General features: G+C 36.7%; 1 protein-coding gene across 2 annotated transcripts in view; it reads left to right on the forward strand.

Annotated features, from left to right (window-relative positions):
- Positions 1-18,716, forward strand: part of PRKG2 (protein kinase cGMP-dependent 2) — a 102,711-nt gene that overhangs the window by 52,370 nt on the left and 31,625 nt on the right. Inside the window, exons 7-14 of one of the 2 annotated variants that reach the window (XM_055313229.1) lie at positions 576-653; positions 2,289-2,383; positions 5,641-5,709; positions 9,861-9,959; positions 11,299-11,452; positions 13,530-13,666; positions 15,820-15,909; positions 18,307-18,448. In XM_055313229.1, the coding sequence (XP_055169204.1) occupies positions 576-653; positions 2,289-2,383; positions 5,641-5,709; positions 9,861-9,959; positions 11,299-11,452; positions 13,530-13,666; positions 15,820-15,909; positions 18,307-18,448 (864 nt within the window). Of the gene's footprint in view, positions 1-575; positions 654-2,288; positions 2,384-5,640; positions 5,710-9,860; positions 9,960-11,298; positions 11,453-13,529; positions 13,667-15,819; positions 15,910-18,306; positions 18,449-18,716 lie in introns of those variants that run through there. The other variant, XM_055313231.1, reaches the window with a different exon arrangement.

Genomic DNA, 18,716 nt, shown 5'->3' on the forward strand with positions numbered 1-18,716 from the left:
ATTTACATGTGAAAAATTCTAATGTTGATCTTTTATGATGATAAATCTTTGAAAAGAATCCATATGAAAGAGCTACTTACTATGTACTTAGAGTTTTCCCAGCCTTTGCTCTTCAAGGAATTAGAAATTGAGTCTAATATTCCTGATATCCACTGGAGCTAATATTTTCTATTTATTAGATTATCTTTTTCTAAAATCTAAACCCGGTTTCAAACTGCTTACAGCTCACTGAACAGCTTGTATTTAGATTATTTGGGTGAAAGCTCACTTGTGTATCAGCGATTATTGCTTTGCTCTCATTTCTCTTTATGTTCTTTAGTCTCCATGCTTGAAAATCGGTCTTTCAGGTGAATTTTCTCTGGGAAAGATAAACATAAATGCAGGTAATAAAGCAAAGTCTCCATACTTTTCTACAGTTTATGACTGCAACATTCAAGATTACAGTGACAATAAATAACAAATATAACGAATGGGCATGGAATGCTCATTTCAAAGACACGAGTTCTATTTCATTTATACCTTCATTTATATATCTCTACTGGATTTAACCTTTTCTTTTTCTCTCATTCCAATAGGAATACTATGACAAAGGAGATTATATTATTAGAGAGGGTGAGGAAGGAAGTACCTTCTTCATCTTAGCGAAAGGAAAGGTAAGTATTAATTACGGCTTACTTAAAGTACTTAATCAAAAAGTCTGTGCACATTAGCTTGCCATAAACACACTAGTGCTCAGCACTACACCATAGGAAAACCTCTGCCTTAAACAGGTAAAGGAGCTTCTACTCAGAAGAGTCTTGTGGGGTTTGGTCTGAGCACTGGGTTTGGGGAATGAAAGACCTGTGATGGGTTCTAGTGGAGACAGTAACTTCCTAGTGACCCTAGGCAGGTTGCTTGACTTCCTTTGGATCTCTTTTAATTGTTCATAAGGTGACTGGATTCTTTCTAAGATCCTTTTTTTTTTTTTTTTTTCCTAAGATCCTTTTTATCTTTGATTCTCCAAAAGCCCACAGGTCCATGATCAGGGCTGGAAAATTTTTCCATCTGATAGATGTGATAAGCAGCAGGTAGGGGAGAATGAACTCGGCAGTTGAAGACAGCAGTGGCCAGGCATGAAGCTATAGAACAATGTGGCTCCAGACTTCAACTCATATACTATAGCTCAAGTTGATTTAGATGCTAATGAAAATTTTAGGCTAGCGTATATACCGTAGATCTTTTTCTTTACTTTAATATTGAGTGGATAACATGTTACCAGTTATTCCTATGTTGACTCTCTACAATGTTCCTCAGAGATAAAAGGCATTAGTGAAATACTGAATGACAGAGTGAAATCTTGATTATACAAATGTTTTAACAAATGTGCTTTCTTCCATGGGAGAGTTTGTCATCAGAGAGTTGAGCACTGCTATTCGTGAATTGATTTGTGGTTGAACCTTGAACTGGTCACCCAGCGAGGGAAAAAAAGATTAACATGATAATTTCAAACCTCAGAAACTCAACACTCAAAAACACTTTTTGTCATTTCTCCCCAACCTGGACTCCATGCTTTGAAAGCATTCTGACGGAAAAACAAATTGCACTTAATGTTTTTTAAAAATTTTAATTCATTGTGATTTCCATAGTGCTATTCAGAATTTCTAATCAACATGAAGCAACCCTTGTGATCATGTTGAATTGGCGCAATTCTAGCTACAAACAAGGAATATTAAAGTTTTTATTTGGTCCTGCCATGGGAGTTCTTAAACTCACCTGGGCCATGGATCACACTGAGATACCTATGAAAGTTATCACCCTTCTCCGTATCCACATTTTCCATCCAGTTTTAGAGGGTACGCAGGATTCAACAAGTTAATCATGGACATAATTCAGAACTCTGACACTTAGCCTTATTCCTGATTAATCTGTCAATACTCTGGCTTTTTGAAAGAAATAGAAGTTCCCGCAGGACCATTATTATTTGCTTTGAATAGCCCTATAAAGGAATCGCTAGATTCACATAAAAAAAAAAATTTTAACTTTCAGAGGAGTTATTTGAATGGAGAATCTTCCTCTTACACACAGGGAGTCACTTGGTCGTGTTAAATCACAGGATTTGGCAGTCCCTCCAATTGAGATGACGGTAGTAAGATTGTCCTAACTACTGAAAGTTAAAGCTAAGACTTGGCTATTTCCTTATTTTAGTCAAATTTATAAAGGTCTGGAGGGTCTGGTTGAATGGATATGTGTTCAGATTCTCATTTTTTTTCTTGTTTCCCCTCTCTTTTTAAATGTTTAACATCCTTTAGGTAAAAGTCACCCAGAGCACAGAGGGCCATGATCAACCACAAGTGATAAAAACACTGCAGAAAGGAGAATACTTCGGAGAAAAAGCTCTTATCAGGTAAATCCATGAATTTCTGTCCCATACTTAAATAAGTCTTTGATTGCTTTGCGTGGTGCTCCCTTCAGCAGCACATATACTAAAATTGATTGCTTTGCGTGTGCAACTACTTATTTAGAGATGTCAAATTGAACTACCAAACTAATGTCAGCAAATATTCAGGAATTAAAAGTTCTAAACTGAATGCTAAAGATTTTGTGTTTATGCATGAAATAAGTGGACTGATTTTATACAGAGAAGAAATGGGGAAGGCTTAAATTTGCTAGTGAAAATAAAATTTGTGTCTTGTCAGAATCTTTACTTGAAAAGAGTCAGAGAAAGAGATTGAAATACATGAGAATTATAATTTTCCTTTAAGGACAAGTTTTTATATTTCCAAAGTTTAAAATATTGCCATTTTCCCCTTCTCAAAAAATTATCAAATAATGACTTTACATATTTTGTATGCTTTAAAATCATTATGCCAAAAGCAATAGCTTCTTAAGAATTTTTACCAGGTCATTTTGCAAGTTTTAGAAACAACTCAAAATAGTGTATATGAAACTTCTACCTGAATCTTACATCTTTTGAGATATGAGTTTATCTACTCTTGATCTAACTGATGGAAGAAATATTTATAAAGATCAATCAAATGTCTCAAGAGACACTTCCTGGAACTCAGAAAACAACCTCAAGTCTAAAAAACACACTTTTAAAAATATAAATAACTTTATAAAAGATTGGAGTTTTGAGCAATACTTATTTTGGAGTTACACATATTTTTAAATGACTTCTTGAAATTAGTTAAGACATCACTTAAACTTTATGTTATTACTAAATGGCTTTTATTTTCAAATCTATGCTTATAGAAATGAGCATTATTTCTGTTCATTTTCTTCCTTTTAATTTTTATCATAAAGTCCCAGTTCTGCTGATTTGTATGTGATGATAATATTAAGTATAGAGCAAAGAAAAGGTGTTCGTGAATCACTGGAAGACAAATTTGATTATTTAAAAACTAAAAAAAGCTCTTATTTTTAAAGTAAAAACTGTTTAAACTTAGCAAGTTAGATTATAGTGATCTTGTAAACAATTTAAAAATAGAATTTAAAGGCAAGCGAAAATTTTCTTTCTCATCTTCTGGCTCATAATTAACTTTGTTTCAATAACAGGGAAATTGTCCTTTTTAAATTTTTTGTTTGTGACAATATAAATAAATTCATGTAGTATAATTGTATAATATTGTTATTCAAAACTTCGGTGTATTTGTTCTTAACATTACTAGATCATTTTTCTCAGACTTCCAAACAAAACAACTAAAGTTTAAAAATGCAGAGAACTTTATAAATGCACCATAGAGTCAAAATAGCTCTTAAAAGGAAATATGCTGTCTGATTTTGCTGGATCTGAAATAATTCATGCTATATGTCACAGCTAGCCAATTACAGTGTTTTCCCATGAGAAACATGGGAATTTATATTTAATAAAGATACCAAACTCCTCAGGCTTTTGGAAGCATAAAGCTAAAATCAAGCAAAAGGAGCATTGAATGCAAATACTTTTACGTTTTTGTACATATCTTTGCTGTCACTTTTTAGGATCTCTGACAGTGACCCCATATTCTTTATATTCTGTGTGTTTCTAAGACTTGACATTAAATAGTCGCAGGAGTTCTTGAAGCATTTTATGTGCAAAAAATAAATCCGTGGCACTTACACCATCATTATGAAAGAAACATATGTGTGTTTATAAACACCTAATATTTATAAAGTGTTTGCAGAGAATATTCCTAGTCAGTCTTGACACTGACAAGTGAAAGGGATGCCATACCTTTTCTTTTTCTGAACTCACAAATCAAATTGGCTCATATCTAAGATCATATGTATATGCATATGTATGTGTATATGTATATCTATATCTACATATAGATGTCTACAGACATACAAGTTGAGTACCCAGCTCCCAGCTCAGAACCTCATCAATCTGGAATGTTTTCACTGATGTCATTTAGCAAAGACCCTGTAAATTTGAGAGCAACCATGGGTTGTATCAGAAGGACTCTGGATGTCAGCTGTGTGGATGAAGGACTTCTTTGGAAAGAGAAATGGGTCACCAAGATTTTCCTATCCCACCACTACGGGAAGAGCAAGGAACTATATATATTTTGTGTGATGCCGTTTTTCTTTTTTTAAGATTTTTTATTTATTTATTCATGAGAAACACAGAGAGGAGAGAGAGAGAGAGGCAGAGACACAGGCAGAGTGAGAAGCAGGCTCCATGCAGGGAGCCTGATGTGGGACTCGATCTCAGGACTCCAGGATCACGCCCTGGGCTTAAGGTGGCACTAAACTGCTGAACCACCTGGGCTGCCCTATGCCATTTTTGATGAAGTTGCTGAGAGCAGTCTCAACAGGCTTGTTCCTCCAAGTTACCTTAAGTTAATCTCACAGCACTGGGTACCATAAGGCGTGTACTATTTTTCAGTGTCTTTAGTTTGTAACTGATAGAGGGAGGAAACTAATATAAATAAAGGTCTCTATAGAAACACTTTACCCAATGCTTGGCCTATTGGTATTCATTAGATAATTAAATTTGCCATCATTAGATCATATGCCATAATTCATTGTATCTAAGCTATCCATTGTGAGGTGTGCCGCCATTATATTATGTACCCTCGAGAAAGAAAGACAATGCTATTAATTGCACTATGATTCATCATCAATTGTGGGACATACTCTGATTTCAGAGATTTTAGTGGAAAATGTACATCTTAGGCTTTATGAAATTAAAGTATTTTAGTGTTTATTTAAATTATTGGTTGATATGACACTAAGAACACTTTCTTTGGGCTTTATTCTTGATTGGTGATTTATTATATGTTAATTACCTGAATGTTTTTTCCAGTAGATTTCTTTGCTCAGTTAATTTCAGGTTTGGCTGCTTTTTAATTAGCAATTCCCATTTGATCATAGGAGAGGAATTTTATTTTGGCTGATACAAAGCACAGAAGGACATCTCATACATAAGTCACAGTCACTGATTCCTCTCTGGTCCCCATACAGTTATCTTCTTCTCTCAATTCCTGTGTACATAACCCTACTGGGACACGTTTCAAATCTGTTTTTGGAAAGGAGTGGATTATAAGTTACGATGTTTAGAAAAAAAGCAGTCTTTGGAAGATGTAAGTGATGGTGTTTCATAAAAAAGTAGATTCTCTAATAAAAATGGATGTTTAATTTCTAACTGTAGAAAATTGACTTCCCTGTTTTTGTCTGCAGTGAGGATGTCAGATCAGCTAACATTATTGCTGAAGAAAATGATGTCGCATGCCTAGTTATAGATCGAGAGTGAGTATGCTGATGTTCTCGAAGAAGGCAGGCTCCACCACCTTTGAAGACTTGGCCTTCTGTTACTCTAAGGGCCCATCTGTCTTCTTATTCATCACCACTTAGAAATGCTGGCCTATCCTTAGCTGCGAGTACATTCTATTAAAATTCATGGGGAGGAACTGGGCCTTCTGATCTGAATCTGTCTGTGGCAGTGGCAGATGCTGGCAGGCTAAATATTTTGTGTGCAAAGTTTGTACATAAATATCAGTGATAGACTGATTTAAATTCTGCATCTTCCAGAGAAATAAGCTTATTAGTACTCATGGATTTTCTTCCCCCACACAATATAGTAAACAGTTCCATAATTTATTTCTAAAGTGCTCTAAGCAGTCAAAATTTTTTAAATAAGACCTATCTTTCTTGGGCATAATATAAAATACCCATTAGCTATATGTATTTCCAGAGAAGGTTTAACTTAACATTTGTAGTAATTTACAAGTGTTGTGTGTTAATACTTATCTCTAAATGTCTCAGGTTATTTTTCAGAAAAGTCTTACTTTGTGCCCTTAACTCATTTCAAATTATATTTGAATCTGGCCCCTTAGGTCTCTCATTAATCAGTTGGATATTTATTGATGATTATCTAGATAGAATAAAGGAAATCCAAATATACCAAAGCTAGGACATTGTCTGAGAAATGTCATAGTGTAGTCAAAGAAATAGGGCATACTCATATGAAATATTAGCTAAAATTAGTAAAATGACAAGAAGTATCCCAAGGGAGTATGTAGTTGATTGCTAATTGAACATAACATTCATTGAACTTAGAGTTATAGAGATTTAGAACTGGAAATAACTTTAGAACATTTAAAAAACCTTTTTATTGTACAAAATTTCACATAAGCAGACAGGGTGGTATTATGAACTCCATAATACAAGTTCAAAAATTATCAGTTAATGCCTTACCTATATCACTTTGCCACCCACTTCCTGCCTTTTCCATACTATTTTCTTTTTTTTTTTAAATTATTTATTAATGAGAGCGAGACACACAGAGGCAGAGACACAGGCAGAGGGAGAAGCAGGTTCTCCACAAGAAGCTCGATGTGGGACTTGATCCTGACCCTGGGATCAGGACCTGAGCCGAAGGCAGATGCTCAACCGCTGAGCCATCCAGGCATCCCTCCATACTATTTTCAAGCAAATCCAAACACAAAATTATTTCATCTATAAATTTTAGTAGCATCTCTAAAAGGTAAATGGTCCTTATAATACATGACCACAATAACATTAATATACTAAAAATTAGCAATAATTATTTTTTTTATTATTTGTAATCAAGATTTGTAATCAAAACACATAACATTAAAGTATTTTCAGGTGTACAACATGATGATTTGATATATGTATATATTGCAAAATGACCACCACAGTAAGTCTAGTTAGCATCCATCGCCACACATTGGACAATAATTTTTCATATCATTTATAATGATTTTAATCCCTCTCCTATGGATAAGAAAAGGAAATCCCAGGGCAGTAAAGAGATGCCCTAGCAATGCCGGCAGTGATGGAGCAGGGGCTATCGCCCAGGTCTCCCGATTTCTTTCACATTCTTTGCACTGTGCTACTTTGCTCCCATAGCATGTGTTCAGAAAGAGGAGCAATCACAAAGTGGTGAAGTGGGCAAGGTTTGATTTTTTTTTAAGTGTGGAAATGGGGCTTAAAAATTCATAGGAGTTTTTCAAGCAAATAAGAAATGTAGAAGTCCAGGTGAAGTAAAATGTAAAAACAAAGGCAGAAGGGCTAGAAAATGCAAAATATGTTCAGATAAAGGTAACCTTTGGAAGCTAGCTCACAAATGGGAAATATATTGGTACAGCATTGTCCCGATCATGCATTGTTTTGTGTATGAGTTCATTAAAAATATACGCATGCACTGAATAGCATCAGCTGTGTGGTGGAATCTTATAAATTGCTCTAAAGCACTGGGACTAAAAACATGAGAAAAAGGAAGAACTCCTTTCCTTTTTCTTCATTGTAATCCCACAAGCAAGTATTTATACAGTATCTCCTGTATTCATAGTCCCTGAAAAGGATGCAGTGATTTCATAGAGCTTATGTATTCTTTGGAAGTTTATAATTTTAAAATGTTCAATTTACATGTGTACAGCTGAGATGCGGTAGTATAGAGTATTGTGTGAGTCTCAATGAGACTTAAAAAGTTACATGAATTTATTGTACGGATGAGAGAAGCTGAATATCAGTCATGACCAAGTCGACCTACATCCTAGATTTCCTGGACAGTTCTGGTTGTCCAGCATATTTGTTATTGGCACTGCCTTTCACTCTGAAAAGCATTCAGCTGGAATGGCAAATTATGTGATCATCATAGTTATGACTAAGGGACTAGGTTAAGATCCGATGATAATTCTCCCACAGTACCCTATCTGTCTTTATATCATCATTTGCATGTTTTTTCACTGCTTTAACACCTGTCTTCCCACCCTTCTATAAGCTTCATGGGTACAGAAACATTTACTTGTGCTCTGCTGTTCCAGTGCCAGCAAATGACATAGCCCTTGGCAGATGGGAAGGGCTCCATGTGTTGGCTGAATAAAGTCCATCCTTGCAATGAAATATAGTGACTGAAAGGCTTTGGCTCTTTATTTCTTCTTTCCTAATGCATTATTTTCAAAATGCATAAAGGAGGAGAGTTAAAGTTTCCCTGTTTTTAGAATGCAGTAAAATGCACAAAATGACAGTAACTCTAAATATGTGGGAAGGGTGATGTGTGACATTGCCATCATGGTTTCGTTGTTGGGACAGATCTCCAAGGAGTTGATTACACCTCATGCTATACCCCCCCCCCCCAGAGTGATTATAGGCTGTGTGTTACAACTAGAATGTTGTAGCTGTTTAAATATGCTTTAACTTTTGCAAAGAATTTCTAGGGACCTGGGACACCGGTGTCACCTACATTTTTAAAATGAGACTTGTTGACAATACTTTAATTAGTTTAACAGCAGGCCAGTAATGGTTACATGCAGAATGAATAAAAGCAAAATAAAGTACAAGTATTTCCTTTTTACTTGAAAACATCAACCATCGGAAATTTGAAATTTCATGGCAATACTCTGTTTCTCACTGTTCTGCAGTCCATGAAGGACAGCCCACACAGCAGGGTAGAAAAGAGATCTGAAAAGAGAGTAGATCTGAAGAGAAAAATGGAAAATACCCAGCATAGTATGTAAGATCTGCTTAATAATGGGAAAGTATATTGGTGGTCAGTTCAATGTGGGTAGAGGTCTTCAGAGCTAGGCAGGTAACAAATGGTGGCAGTACAGGAATTAGCCAGCTCTGGTTTATTAGTTTTAAGTGTTTTGAGGTAAATTTTCACTCCTTTCATTTTATTATCCTCAAGTGGTTAAGATTCAGCAAGTAGACTAAAGCATGGCTTCTAGAAGGAGACTATTTTTCAGTAGGGAAGAGAACTACTATAAAAATCACAAATCAAGATGGATTGTCAAGTGTAAGGGTGGGGAAGCATTGAAAAGATAATCAAGAAAATATAGTTCACTGCTGAGGAAGGGGATTCTTTATTTTTCATGGGCAAGGTCATGTATAAGAATTCCCACAGGCAATGTAAAATTATATGGGGCCACAGAAGTCTGACTTGTGGAGGACAAGTGTGGTCAAGGGAAGATGTTGGCTGAGCCTCAGAGAATCACTATGATAAAGTAAACAGTTTGGATTTAATTATAAAGGAATGTGAAACGAGGAGTATTACCGATGGAAAAAAGATAAATTTTATCCTTGATTTTTAAAATAAATAGGTTAATTTGATGAAACAAAGTGAGGAAAATCTGCAACTCATAAAACCTGTTGATTCAATAAACAGATTATATAGACTATTTCCTTTACACTGTATTCTTAAAAAATTGCTGGCAAACCTGAACCACAAGAGAGAAAACAACAGAAAGGTTTTCTCTTCTTTGTTTTCAGAAACTTGAAGGATTAATTATATAACATCTAATAGCTATTAGGTATCAGCTTTAACATAACCTAAATTATTGAAAGACCACTTAAAGCCATCAATAATCATACAAAAGTCTTCTATGAACTCGAGAAAATGTCAAATTGTGAAAGTAACTGTTTTGTTCACTTAGAACATTCAACCAAACAGTTGGGACTTTCGAAGAACTCCAAAAATACCTTGAAGGGTATGTGGCAAACCTGAACCGTGATGATGAGAAAAGACATGCAAAGTAAGTGCAGGAATCTTTTCCTCAGGCTATATGACTTCCGGCAGTGTGTGTGAATTGCTCTGTGGTAACTTATAATGTGCCACCACTAGGAAATTGGGGGCAGTTCTTTTAAATTGTTCTTCCACAAAGAGGCTGCCACGTACCACTAGTATGGATATTATTTTGGTCTGTAAGTAGTCCGCTTCTTATTTTGGGTGGTGAGTAGTAATGTTGGGGAGACATTTCCTGAGAGGGGGCCTTGGGAAAGGGATTCTTGACATTGTCTTCTCAATATCAACGGGACGTTATTCAGAAATGAAGCCTATCTTGCCAGTGGAAATCAAATAAGAATGCCAAGTCCCTAGAGTAACCCATTCATTCTGATTCCAGGCAGAGAGCTGGAGGAGAGGCAGAATTATTTCAGAATAGAAGGGACCTGTTGCCCAGGGCTCTGTGTGTGTGTGTGTATGTAGGAAGGAGTTGGATTGGGCTAAATGTGGCAATATTGATGAAAAATTTTGCGCTTAATAGAAAAACCATTTTGTAAAATTAAAATCATTTGAAAACCCTTTACATTCTGTAGAGTAAATACTATGACATATATTCACGAGTAGTGCTAATGAAGCTGGATTCAAAAGTTCTAGAACATTGACATTTGAGTTAAATTAGAACATTCAGTTGGGACCTTGTAAGTTTTTTTGTTTTTGTCTTTTTATGCAAGGAATGTATTTGCAGTTTTTATGTTCTTAAAGGCCTTTTGTAGTAAGGACAACTTATGAATATATATAACATATAATTCAGAGCAGTAAACCTTAATTAAAAGAGAATAATGAGTATTTATTTCCAAACAATGATTGTTAGACATAAAGTAGGAAGTGCATTTCTTCATGTTTCACTAAGCAGTTACTCTGCTCCTTGGTTCAGCCATGGAGAGCTTCAATATCTGACAAAAATAGGAAAACTCAGCGAAGATTCTCAGTGTGGCATTCTTCTGTGTGCATAGCAAAGGAAATGTCTCACTGGTTTTATTTCCTCTCTTTGACTCTTTTAAAAAAAAACAACAACACAGATTTATTGAGATATACTTTAAACACCACACAATTTAGTTCTTTTTACCTTTCACTGATCCAGTTTGACATTTGTCTATTATTGTGTGTATGTGAGTTTTTTGTTTGTGAATTATTGTTTTTCTCCCCAGAGGTAATTAAATCTGATCGTGCAAAAGTTGAGATAGCCTTTGTAGCAATGATGCGCAGTAATTACTGGTAGAAATCAGACTGTTGTAAAAGTGGAATTTATGTGTGACATGACCCTGGCTTGACTAAGGAGGTGTATGCAAAGTTTCACTTTTCTTACACAGGAGATCCATGTCTAACTGGAAGCTGTCTAAAGCACTCTCTCTGGAGATGATTCAGCTGAAGGAGAAGGTGGCCAGATTTTCCTCATCATCCCCTTTCCAGAACCTTGAGATTATCGCAACACTGGGCGTTGGTGGGTTCGGAAGAGTTGAGCTTGTAAGGGGTTTACGTTTCAAGCATCTGAGAGAAGCCTTTTGACTTTTTTTGTTTTGTTTTGTTTTATATTCCAGTGTATCTTGGAGGAAAATATGAATTGTTGCTGCTATCTTAAATGTTGCTTTGAACTGAAATTAAGAAAGTACATTTTTCACTCTGGGTGTTGTATAGTAGCAGGTCTGTGCTAATTAAGTAACTTGTAGTAATATAGCTGCTATTTCATGCTGCTTGTATCACATTTTGTGAGGTTTTTAATTATAATTATTGGAGAATGTACCAAGTAAGCATTCCCAGAGGCTATAAAACATTAAAAATATATTTTGTCACAGGAAATTGTGTATGCACATAAACTCATGACACCTTAACTATATACTGAAGGAAAGTAGAATGTGTCCAGTGGAAGTGCCATAGAAATAAAATCTTTAATATGATAGTTCACACAACTCCACTGCCATGTCTGTATTTGGCTTCCTTTATCCTATCTTGGGGTTGCTCAAAATTTTCTATCTGAAAAAAAAGAAGAGAAGATGACTGTAAAGGAATATTTGAAGAGCAGCCTTCTGTAGTGTTGATCAGGACAGCTGGGAACCTACGGCCTGATTTTGGTTGTGTTTTCCACATCACCACCTTTCTGAGCTTTATAACTAGCTTCCAAGGAGCAACAGAGTGGTACTGTCAGATCAAGTGCTCTGATATAGAATGGAGATCTGTGACCTTACTGGATACAGATGGCTCTGAACCCTTGGCTATTACCAAGCCCTTCTTTGCCCAGCAAATTTTTAACAATTCACTGTACATTCACCTTCGGGAATTATGCTGACGCCTTCATCTGCTGGATGGCCCTGGACATGAGCAGATCTGAAATGCTGTCAGGACATTCTGGATAGTACATTTCACACCCAGTCAATACTTCCTCTCTGATGGGTGAGGAGGAGAGAGAAACAGTTTCTTAATAAGCCAAAGAGTATTTGTCATATTTTTTTTTATGCCATGTGGAGAGACAAAGGCAATATCCATCTACAGTGGTATTTTTCATGAAAGATCCTGGCAAAAGGATGGAATTAGCAATGCTGAGATTTTTTTATATAGTTATGTAATAATAATTGAAACAATAATTCTACCATTGATTTAAAAATCCTAGGCAGCACTAATGGCAAATGTAAGCAAAGGATGGGGTGCAGCCAAATCTGCAGTTTCATTACTTGTCAAATATAGTCAGCTTATGGAGTTTTAAGCCTAGCTGAATAAATATCTATTAAAAATTTTTATTTCCCTTCAAGGGAAAATTTTGTTTGTCCATCTAAAGCAGCAAGCTCCAAAAGAATTTTCTGCATCATGGAAATGTTCTATCCTTCTGCTATCCAGGAGGGTAGCTACCACCTAGATGTGGCTGGCAAGCTTTTAAAATGTGGTTAGTGAACCTGAGGAACTGGATTTTTTATTTTAATTACTTTAGAATTAAATAACCTCATGTGACTAGTTGCTGTCATATTGGGTAGTTAAGCAATGGTTTTTGATTTAGTATGTTTTGTTTTGAAAATCAAGGAAGAGACGCCTGGGTAGTTCAGCAGTTGAATGTCTGCCTTCAGCTCAGGGCGTGATCCCAGAGAGCTGGGATCGAGTCCCACATCGGGCTCCCTGCATAGAGCCTGCTTCTCCCTCTGTCTATGTCTCTGCCTCTCTGTGTGTCTCTCATGAATAAATAAATAAAATCTTTAAAAAAATTAAGGAAGTAAATGTTAAGAAAGAAAAAAATTTGGCAATTCTGGTCAGCGTTTCTCATATCACATACTCAAAAGTGAATAGATTTTTAAACATTAAATCTAACTAGAGTTTGTTTTTCTTGTTTTAATGCAAATGTTTTTAGGACCTTGTTCCAGATATGTGAACTCTTTTGGAAATTACAATGAAAGGGAATGAATAAAACTTAGTTCCCAGAGTTAGATAAGTGGTTAAAAGGTTACATACTGTTTAAATGTGAAAAAAGTTCAACTCTCATTGATTAATGTGTTTTATATAGATATTGTAAATCTTTACTAGTAAGTTAATTTTGAGGGATCTTTCTGTTCTTACATAGGTTAAAGTGAAAAATGAGAATGTTGCTTTTGCTATGAAATGTATAAGGAAGAAGCATATTGTTGACACAAAGCAGCAGGAGCACGTCTACTCAGAAAAGAGAATTCTAGAAGAGTTGTGTTCTCCCTTCATTGTGAAGTAAGTGAGCATTTGCCTCCCAGAATTTAGAATGGTTTCATGCCAAAGAACAGAAAAGGAAAAGGAGGACCCGCTCTGAATTCTCCGTCCCTGTCATAGCAACAATACATAAAATGTTAGAAGTTTGAAGTCTGGAGTCAAGAGTTCAGGTTTTTTATTCTCAAGTAAATCTTAGGAAAATGTGTGTGTATGTGTGTGTGTGTGTGTGTATGTGTGTGTGTGTGTGTGAGAGAGAGAGAGAGAGAACATAAAATTATTGTGGAATAGCTTGAATGGATTATTTAATCCATATGTACTGCAGAATTTGGGAAGCAAAGAATTCATTTGAAACCCCCAGGGGACATGCTACTGTTGAATTTCTGTAAGAAGTGGTGTTTGAGCACATGTAGGCTGCCAAGGAGGAAAAGAGCGTGGTCCTAGCAGTGCCTAGATGATGAAAGATCCACCTTCTAAAAGTCACTATTCTTTCTTTCCCAGAGTTTGGAAGAGAATTATGTTATTCTAGGCCATGGATTTCTTTACTTTCTTTCCTTGTGAATTCATGAGTTAGTGTAGGCTAGTGAAGACATGTATTTTCATACATGTCTTAGGCATAAAGTGTAGCTTTAGTGATTTCCAGCCAATGTAAAGTGCCCCTATAATGAATAGAATTTTTGTTTTTTGATCAAATACCTTGAGAGAATCTTCCTGTCTATCTATATTCCCACACCCACTTGTTTTCAACATTAAAAAGTTTGAACCCAGGCAATGCTGGCAATAGAGTCATCCAATTATTTTTATATTAACTATGTTCCCAGAATGCCCCCCCTTTCATCAATAATTCATTAACGAACTATCATGAGCAGCTTCAGGGCATGAATTAAGTTTTATTCCTATTCTCATTTCCAGCTCTCTGAAAAGTACCTGGCATATAGTAGGGAAATAATAATACAATAATAAATATTAATGACGCATTTATTGAGAAATTAACATGTGCCACTCTTATAAACAAAATATATATGATATGTATCATATATAATGTTTAATATATATTTAAGATAAGTTGTATTTGTATTCATGTCATATATGCAGACATATAACATTAAATTAATATATCATTAAAAATAAATTAATATATCATTAATATAAAATCAAATGAATATATATATTCATCTAATCTTTATGATATAACAGTGAGGTACTTGTTACAATTGTCCTCAAGAACATTAAGAAAACTAGGTTGCATAGCTAATAAATAGCCAGTCAAGGATTCAAGCCTAGGCAGCTTGGATTCAGAGCCCACACTGAGCTGCTAGGATCTACAGCCCACCCTAAGCTACTTTACTAGATTTCTTCTGCTGTTTGCACATGATCTGCGTGCTCTGCTGATACGCAGTGTTAAAATGCAGTACCCTGCCCAAGTCCCACATCAGGATTGAGGCTGTCATTCCTATAGCTTCTGGGAGTGTTGCCAAATGAGGACTCTAGCTCAGTCCCTTCCTGGTCATTGCTCTAAGGTGAAGAGATCCACCTTGCCCAAGATCACACTCTGTCTCCAGTTACAGCCTGCATCCAATGATGGCAGAGCTCCTTGAGCTGAGGCTTTCGTTGAAACTAGAAATTAGATCATCTCCAACTCTCGGCTGCCCAGGTGTGTCTTAATCCATCCCTAGGGGGCTTGTTCCCAAGTACACTACCCACTAAACTTACTGCTTACAGGTCTCCATCTCACACTCTAGTGTTTGAGACCATCCAGAGGACATAAGACATGAGCATAAAGGGAGTTCATAAAGGAAATGTATGCAGAGGTCTCTGGGCTTTTGGAGGGAAGAGAGGCCAAGGCTTTTGGTAGATGGGAAGATGAGCTGCTTTATCAGGCCTCTGAACTTCATCTTGAGGAATGGATAACACTGTTACAGTGAAACTAAGATGCAGAAGGTCAGTCTGTGTGTGCAGGGAGGGCAGTCTAAGTGAAGGTGTTAACACGTGCAGAAGCAAGACAGGAAGAAAGACCAAAGAGCATTCAGTGAGAAGTCCCATGTAGCTGGAGGGTGTTTGGAATGAGATGAGCACCAAAGTTCCAGATGATATTGATGATGTCCTTAAGCAATTTTAAAAATCTTTTAAAACTAGATTTGCAATAATAACCATGTTTTTTTTGTGTGTCTTCACAGATTATATCGTACTTTCAAGGACAATAAGTATGTCTACATGCTTCTGGAGGCCTGCTTAGGTGGGGAGCTATGGAGCATATTAAGGGACAGGTAATGAAAAAAAGAATTATAAACAATAACCTGTGTTCTCACATCTGGTCTAAAGGAGGCTTTATTCATGATCACTTAAAGATAAAGTCATTAAGAAATGATCCTGAGAAAATATTATCACCTGATAAAATAGTAATGATGGTGTTTGGTGTTTTCTTAGCTAACATTGTAATAGGCACCCTATAAGGTGGTCACTGTCATTACCATATTAGGGATCAAAAAATCACAGGCCTTGTAAGACTGTGAACTCTCCTCAGTCACATGGTTAGTGTAAGGCAGAGTAGCTATAAACCCAGATGTTGTTGAGTCTGAATCTCTACAAGGGAAATGAAGAAAGGGGTAGGGAGTGCTGAAGCAGAGTGAGACTCCTGCAAAGATTCTACATAATCAAAACCACAGATGTTTACTGAGCACCACCAGCGTGCAAGGCTCCATTGCAGGAGTTCTCTAGACAATGTAAACTTTTCTACCCAAAAGGATAAAAGTATAAAGTTTTACCCCAGTAAGTTTAGATTTTATTTGGAAGATAACATGATGTGCAGTTTTAAAACATTTCATTATTTAATGTGTAAACTAAATGGGACAGAGAAGTTGGCATTTTGCAATTAAATGGCAGTGAGTGTTTTAGACTGTAGATGTGGAGGAGAGGAAAGATTAAAAATGTAATGAAGTAGAGAAGGCTGGACCTACCTTCTACGAATGATCAGAATTTGGAAAGGCAGAGAGGAAGGGAAATGGATGAAAAATACAATAGGACAGTTGAGATAGGATTATGTCTCTTTGTGGATGATTTACAGCAGGATTTGAGTAGAAGACAAGGCTGGCAAAAGGCGTTGGGAAGGTAGGTTTGCATGAGGTTGTGGAGGTAAATGCCAAGCCAAACATTTGATAATATTATCTGGGCCATTGGTTCTCAACCCTGGTTCTCATTGCAATCAAGTGAGAGCTTTACAAAGTAAAAATGCCGGGCCTTTAATTTTTTCTTTTTAAGATTTTATTTATTTATTCATGAGAGACACACAGAGAGAGGCAGACACAGGCAGAGGGAGAAGCAGGCTCCCAGTGGGGAGCCCAATGTGGGACTCCATCCCAGGACCCCAAGATCATGCTCTGAGCCAAAGGCAGATGCTTAACCACTGAGCCACCCAGGCACCCCAAAATACGAAGCCTTTAATGGCAGAAGATGCAATTTGGTTCATCTTGGATGGGGTCTAGTAAATTACCTCGCAGGCAAGTCTAGTGTGCACTCATGGTGGAGTATCACAGACCTAGGTAATGGGAAACCTTTGAGCATCTAAGAAGAGATGGATGTGTTGTATTAGGAAAGTGTTGTTAGATGCATCTGAGTGAGGAAAACTGGGGAGGATGAGAAGATTTGCACGATGCCTACGGAACATTTGCATCCTCCACCTCTGCTTCAACAGGTAAATCTCTTTAGAAAGGGGAGTTTGGGGATCCCTGGGTGGCGCAGTGGTTTAGCGCCTGCCTTTGGCCCAGGGCGCGATCCTGGAGACCGGGGATCGAATCCCACGTCGGGCTCCCGGTGCATGGAGCCTGTTTCTCCCTCTGCCTATGTCTCTGCCTCTCTCTCTCTCTCTATCATAAATAAACTAAAGAAATTAAAAAAAAAAAAAGAAAGGGGAGTTTGTACTATCTGTTAGGTGCTGTGTCTGATTCCCAAACAATGCTGTTCAGTTAGTAGTAAATCCATTTTACAGATAGGGATGTGAAGCTCAGAACAGCCACACAACTTGCCTGAGGACACGGGGATGGAAGAAGCAGGAGTCAGAGGTAGTTTCTCTCACTCCAAAGCCACACTAATACTACTCCATTCAGCAAATCACCACCACATTTTAATAACTCAGTGTATAAACCCACATGCAGTGCTGACACAGGGCAGCTCCAATATCATCAAGGTGCACCAGACAGGGAAGAGTTATGACCCTATATCTACATGGGTTGTTGTTACATGTTATACCAACAGGAAATGAAAATGATCACTTGAATCATTTTTTAGTCAAACAATAAATTACAGAAGTCTGCTCTATGCTCTCTGTGAAAGTAGTTGCGTTGTCTCCAGAGTTTGCCACAAGTGTCTAAAAACAGTCTTGTTTTCTTATGTTTCTATTTTACGTACCCACGTATAATCACCAGAAACAATTGTTTGGATGTAGACATTTTAATTTGAGTGAAGTCTTCTCAGTAGCCTCCAGTATCCCCCTAAATTACTTTACCATCATCAGTCTAATTCATTGGCACTACAAAATGCTTTTTAGTGTCGATGCCCTACAAAATATTTATATTGTGTTGATTTCTTAATGTAATAACTGCCACCTGGCATAGACAATAAATATGAGTGTGTCTAGAGTACTAAGAGGGAAAATGATTTCATTGCAGAGGCAGCTTTGATGAACCCACCTCCAAGTTCTGTGTCGCTTGCGTGACAGAAGCATTTGATTACCTGCATCGACTCGGTATTATCTACAGAGACCTGAAACCAGAAAACTTAATTCTAGATGCTGAGGGTTATCTGAAATTGGTAAGACAAATTCTTAACAGTGTCACAAGAGACACTTCTAAATACAAAGTTGCATCCTAGTTGCAGATTTTTTAAAATATTGAGACATCTGCTATTTTCAGCCTGAGGGGAGAATATGGCCTGTGACATTGGCACACTTAACACAGGGAGAAGTGTTATGAGCACATTCTTTTTGGACTGGGAATTTAATGTTTCAACTATATTTGTGACTGCTACTAAGGATTCACATAACAGAATGCCGTTAACATTGGATTTTGCTAATATTTTT

Source organism: Nyctereutes procyonoides, unplaced genomic scaffold (genome assembly GCF_905146905.1).
Source record: "Nyctereutes procyonoides isolate TBG_1078 unplaced genomic scaffold, NYPRO_anot_genome, whole genome shotgun sequence".
NCBI classification, from domain to species: Eukaryota; Metazoa; Chordata; class Mammalia; order Carnivora; family Canidae; genus Nyctereutes; species Nyctereutes procyonoides.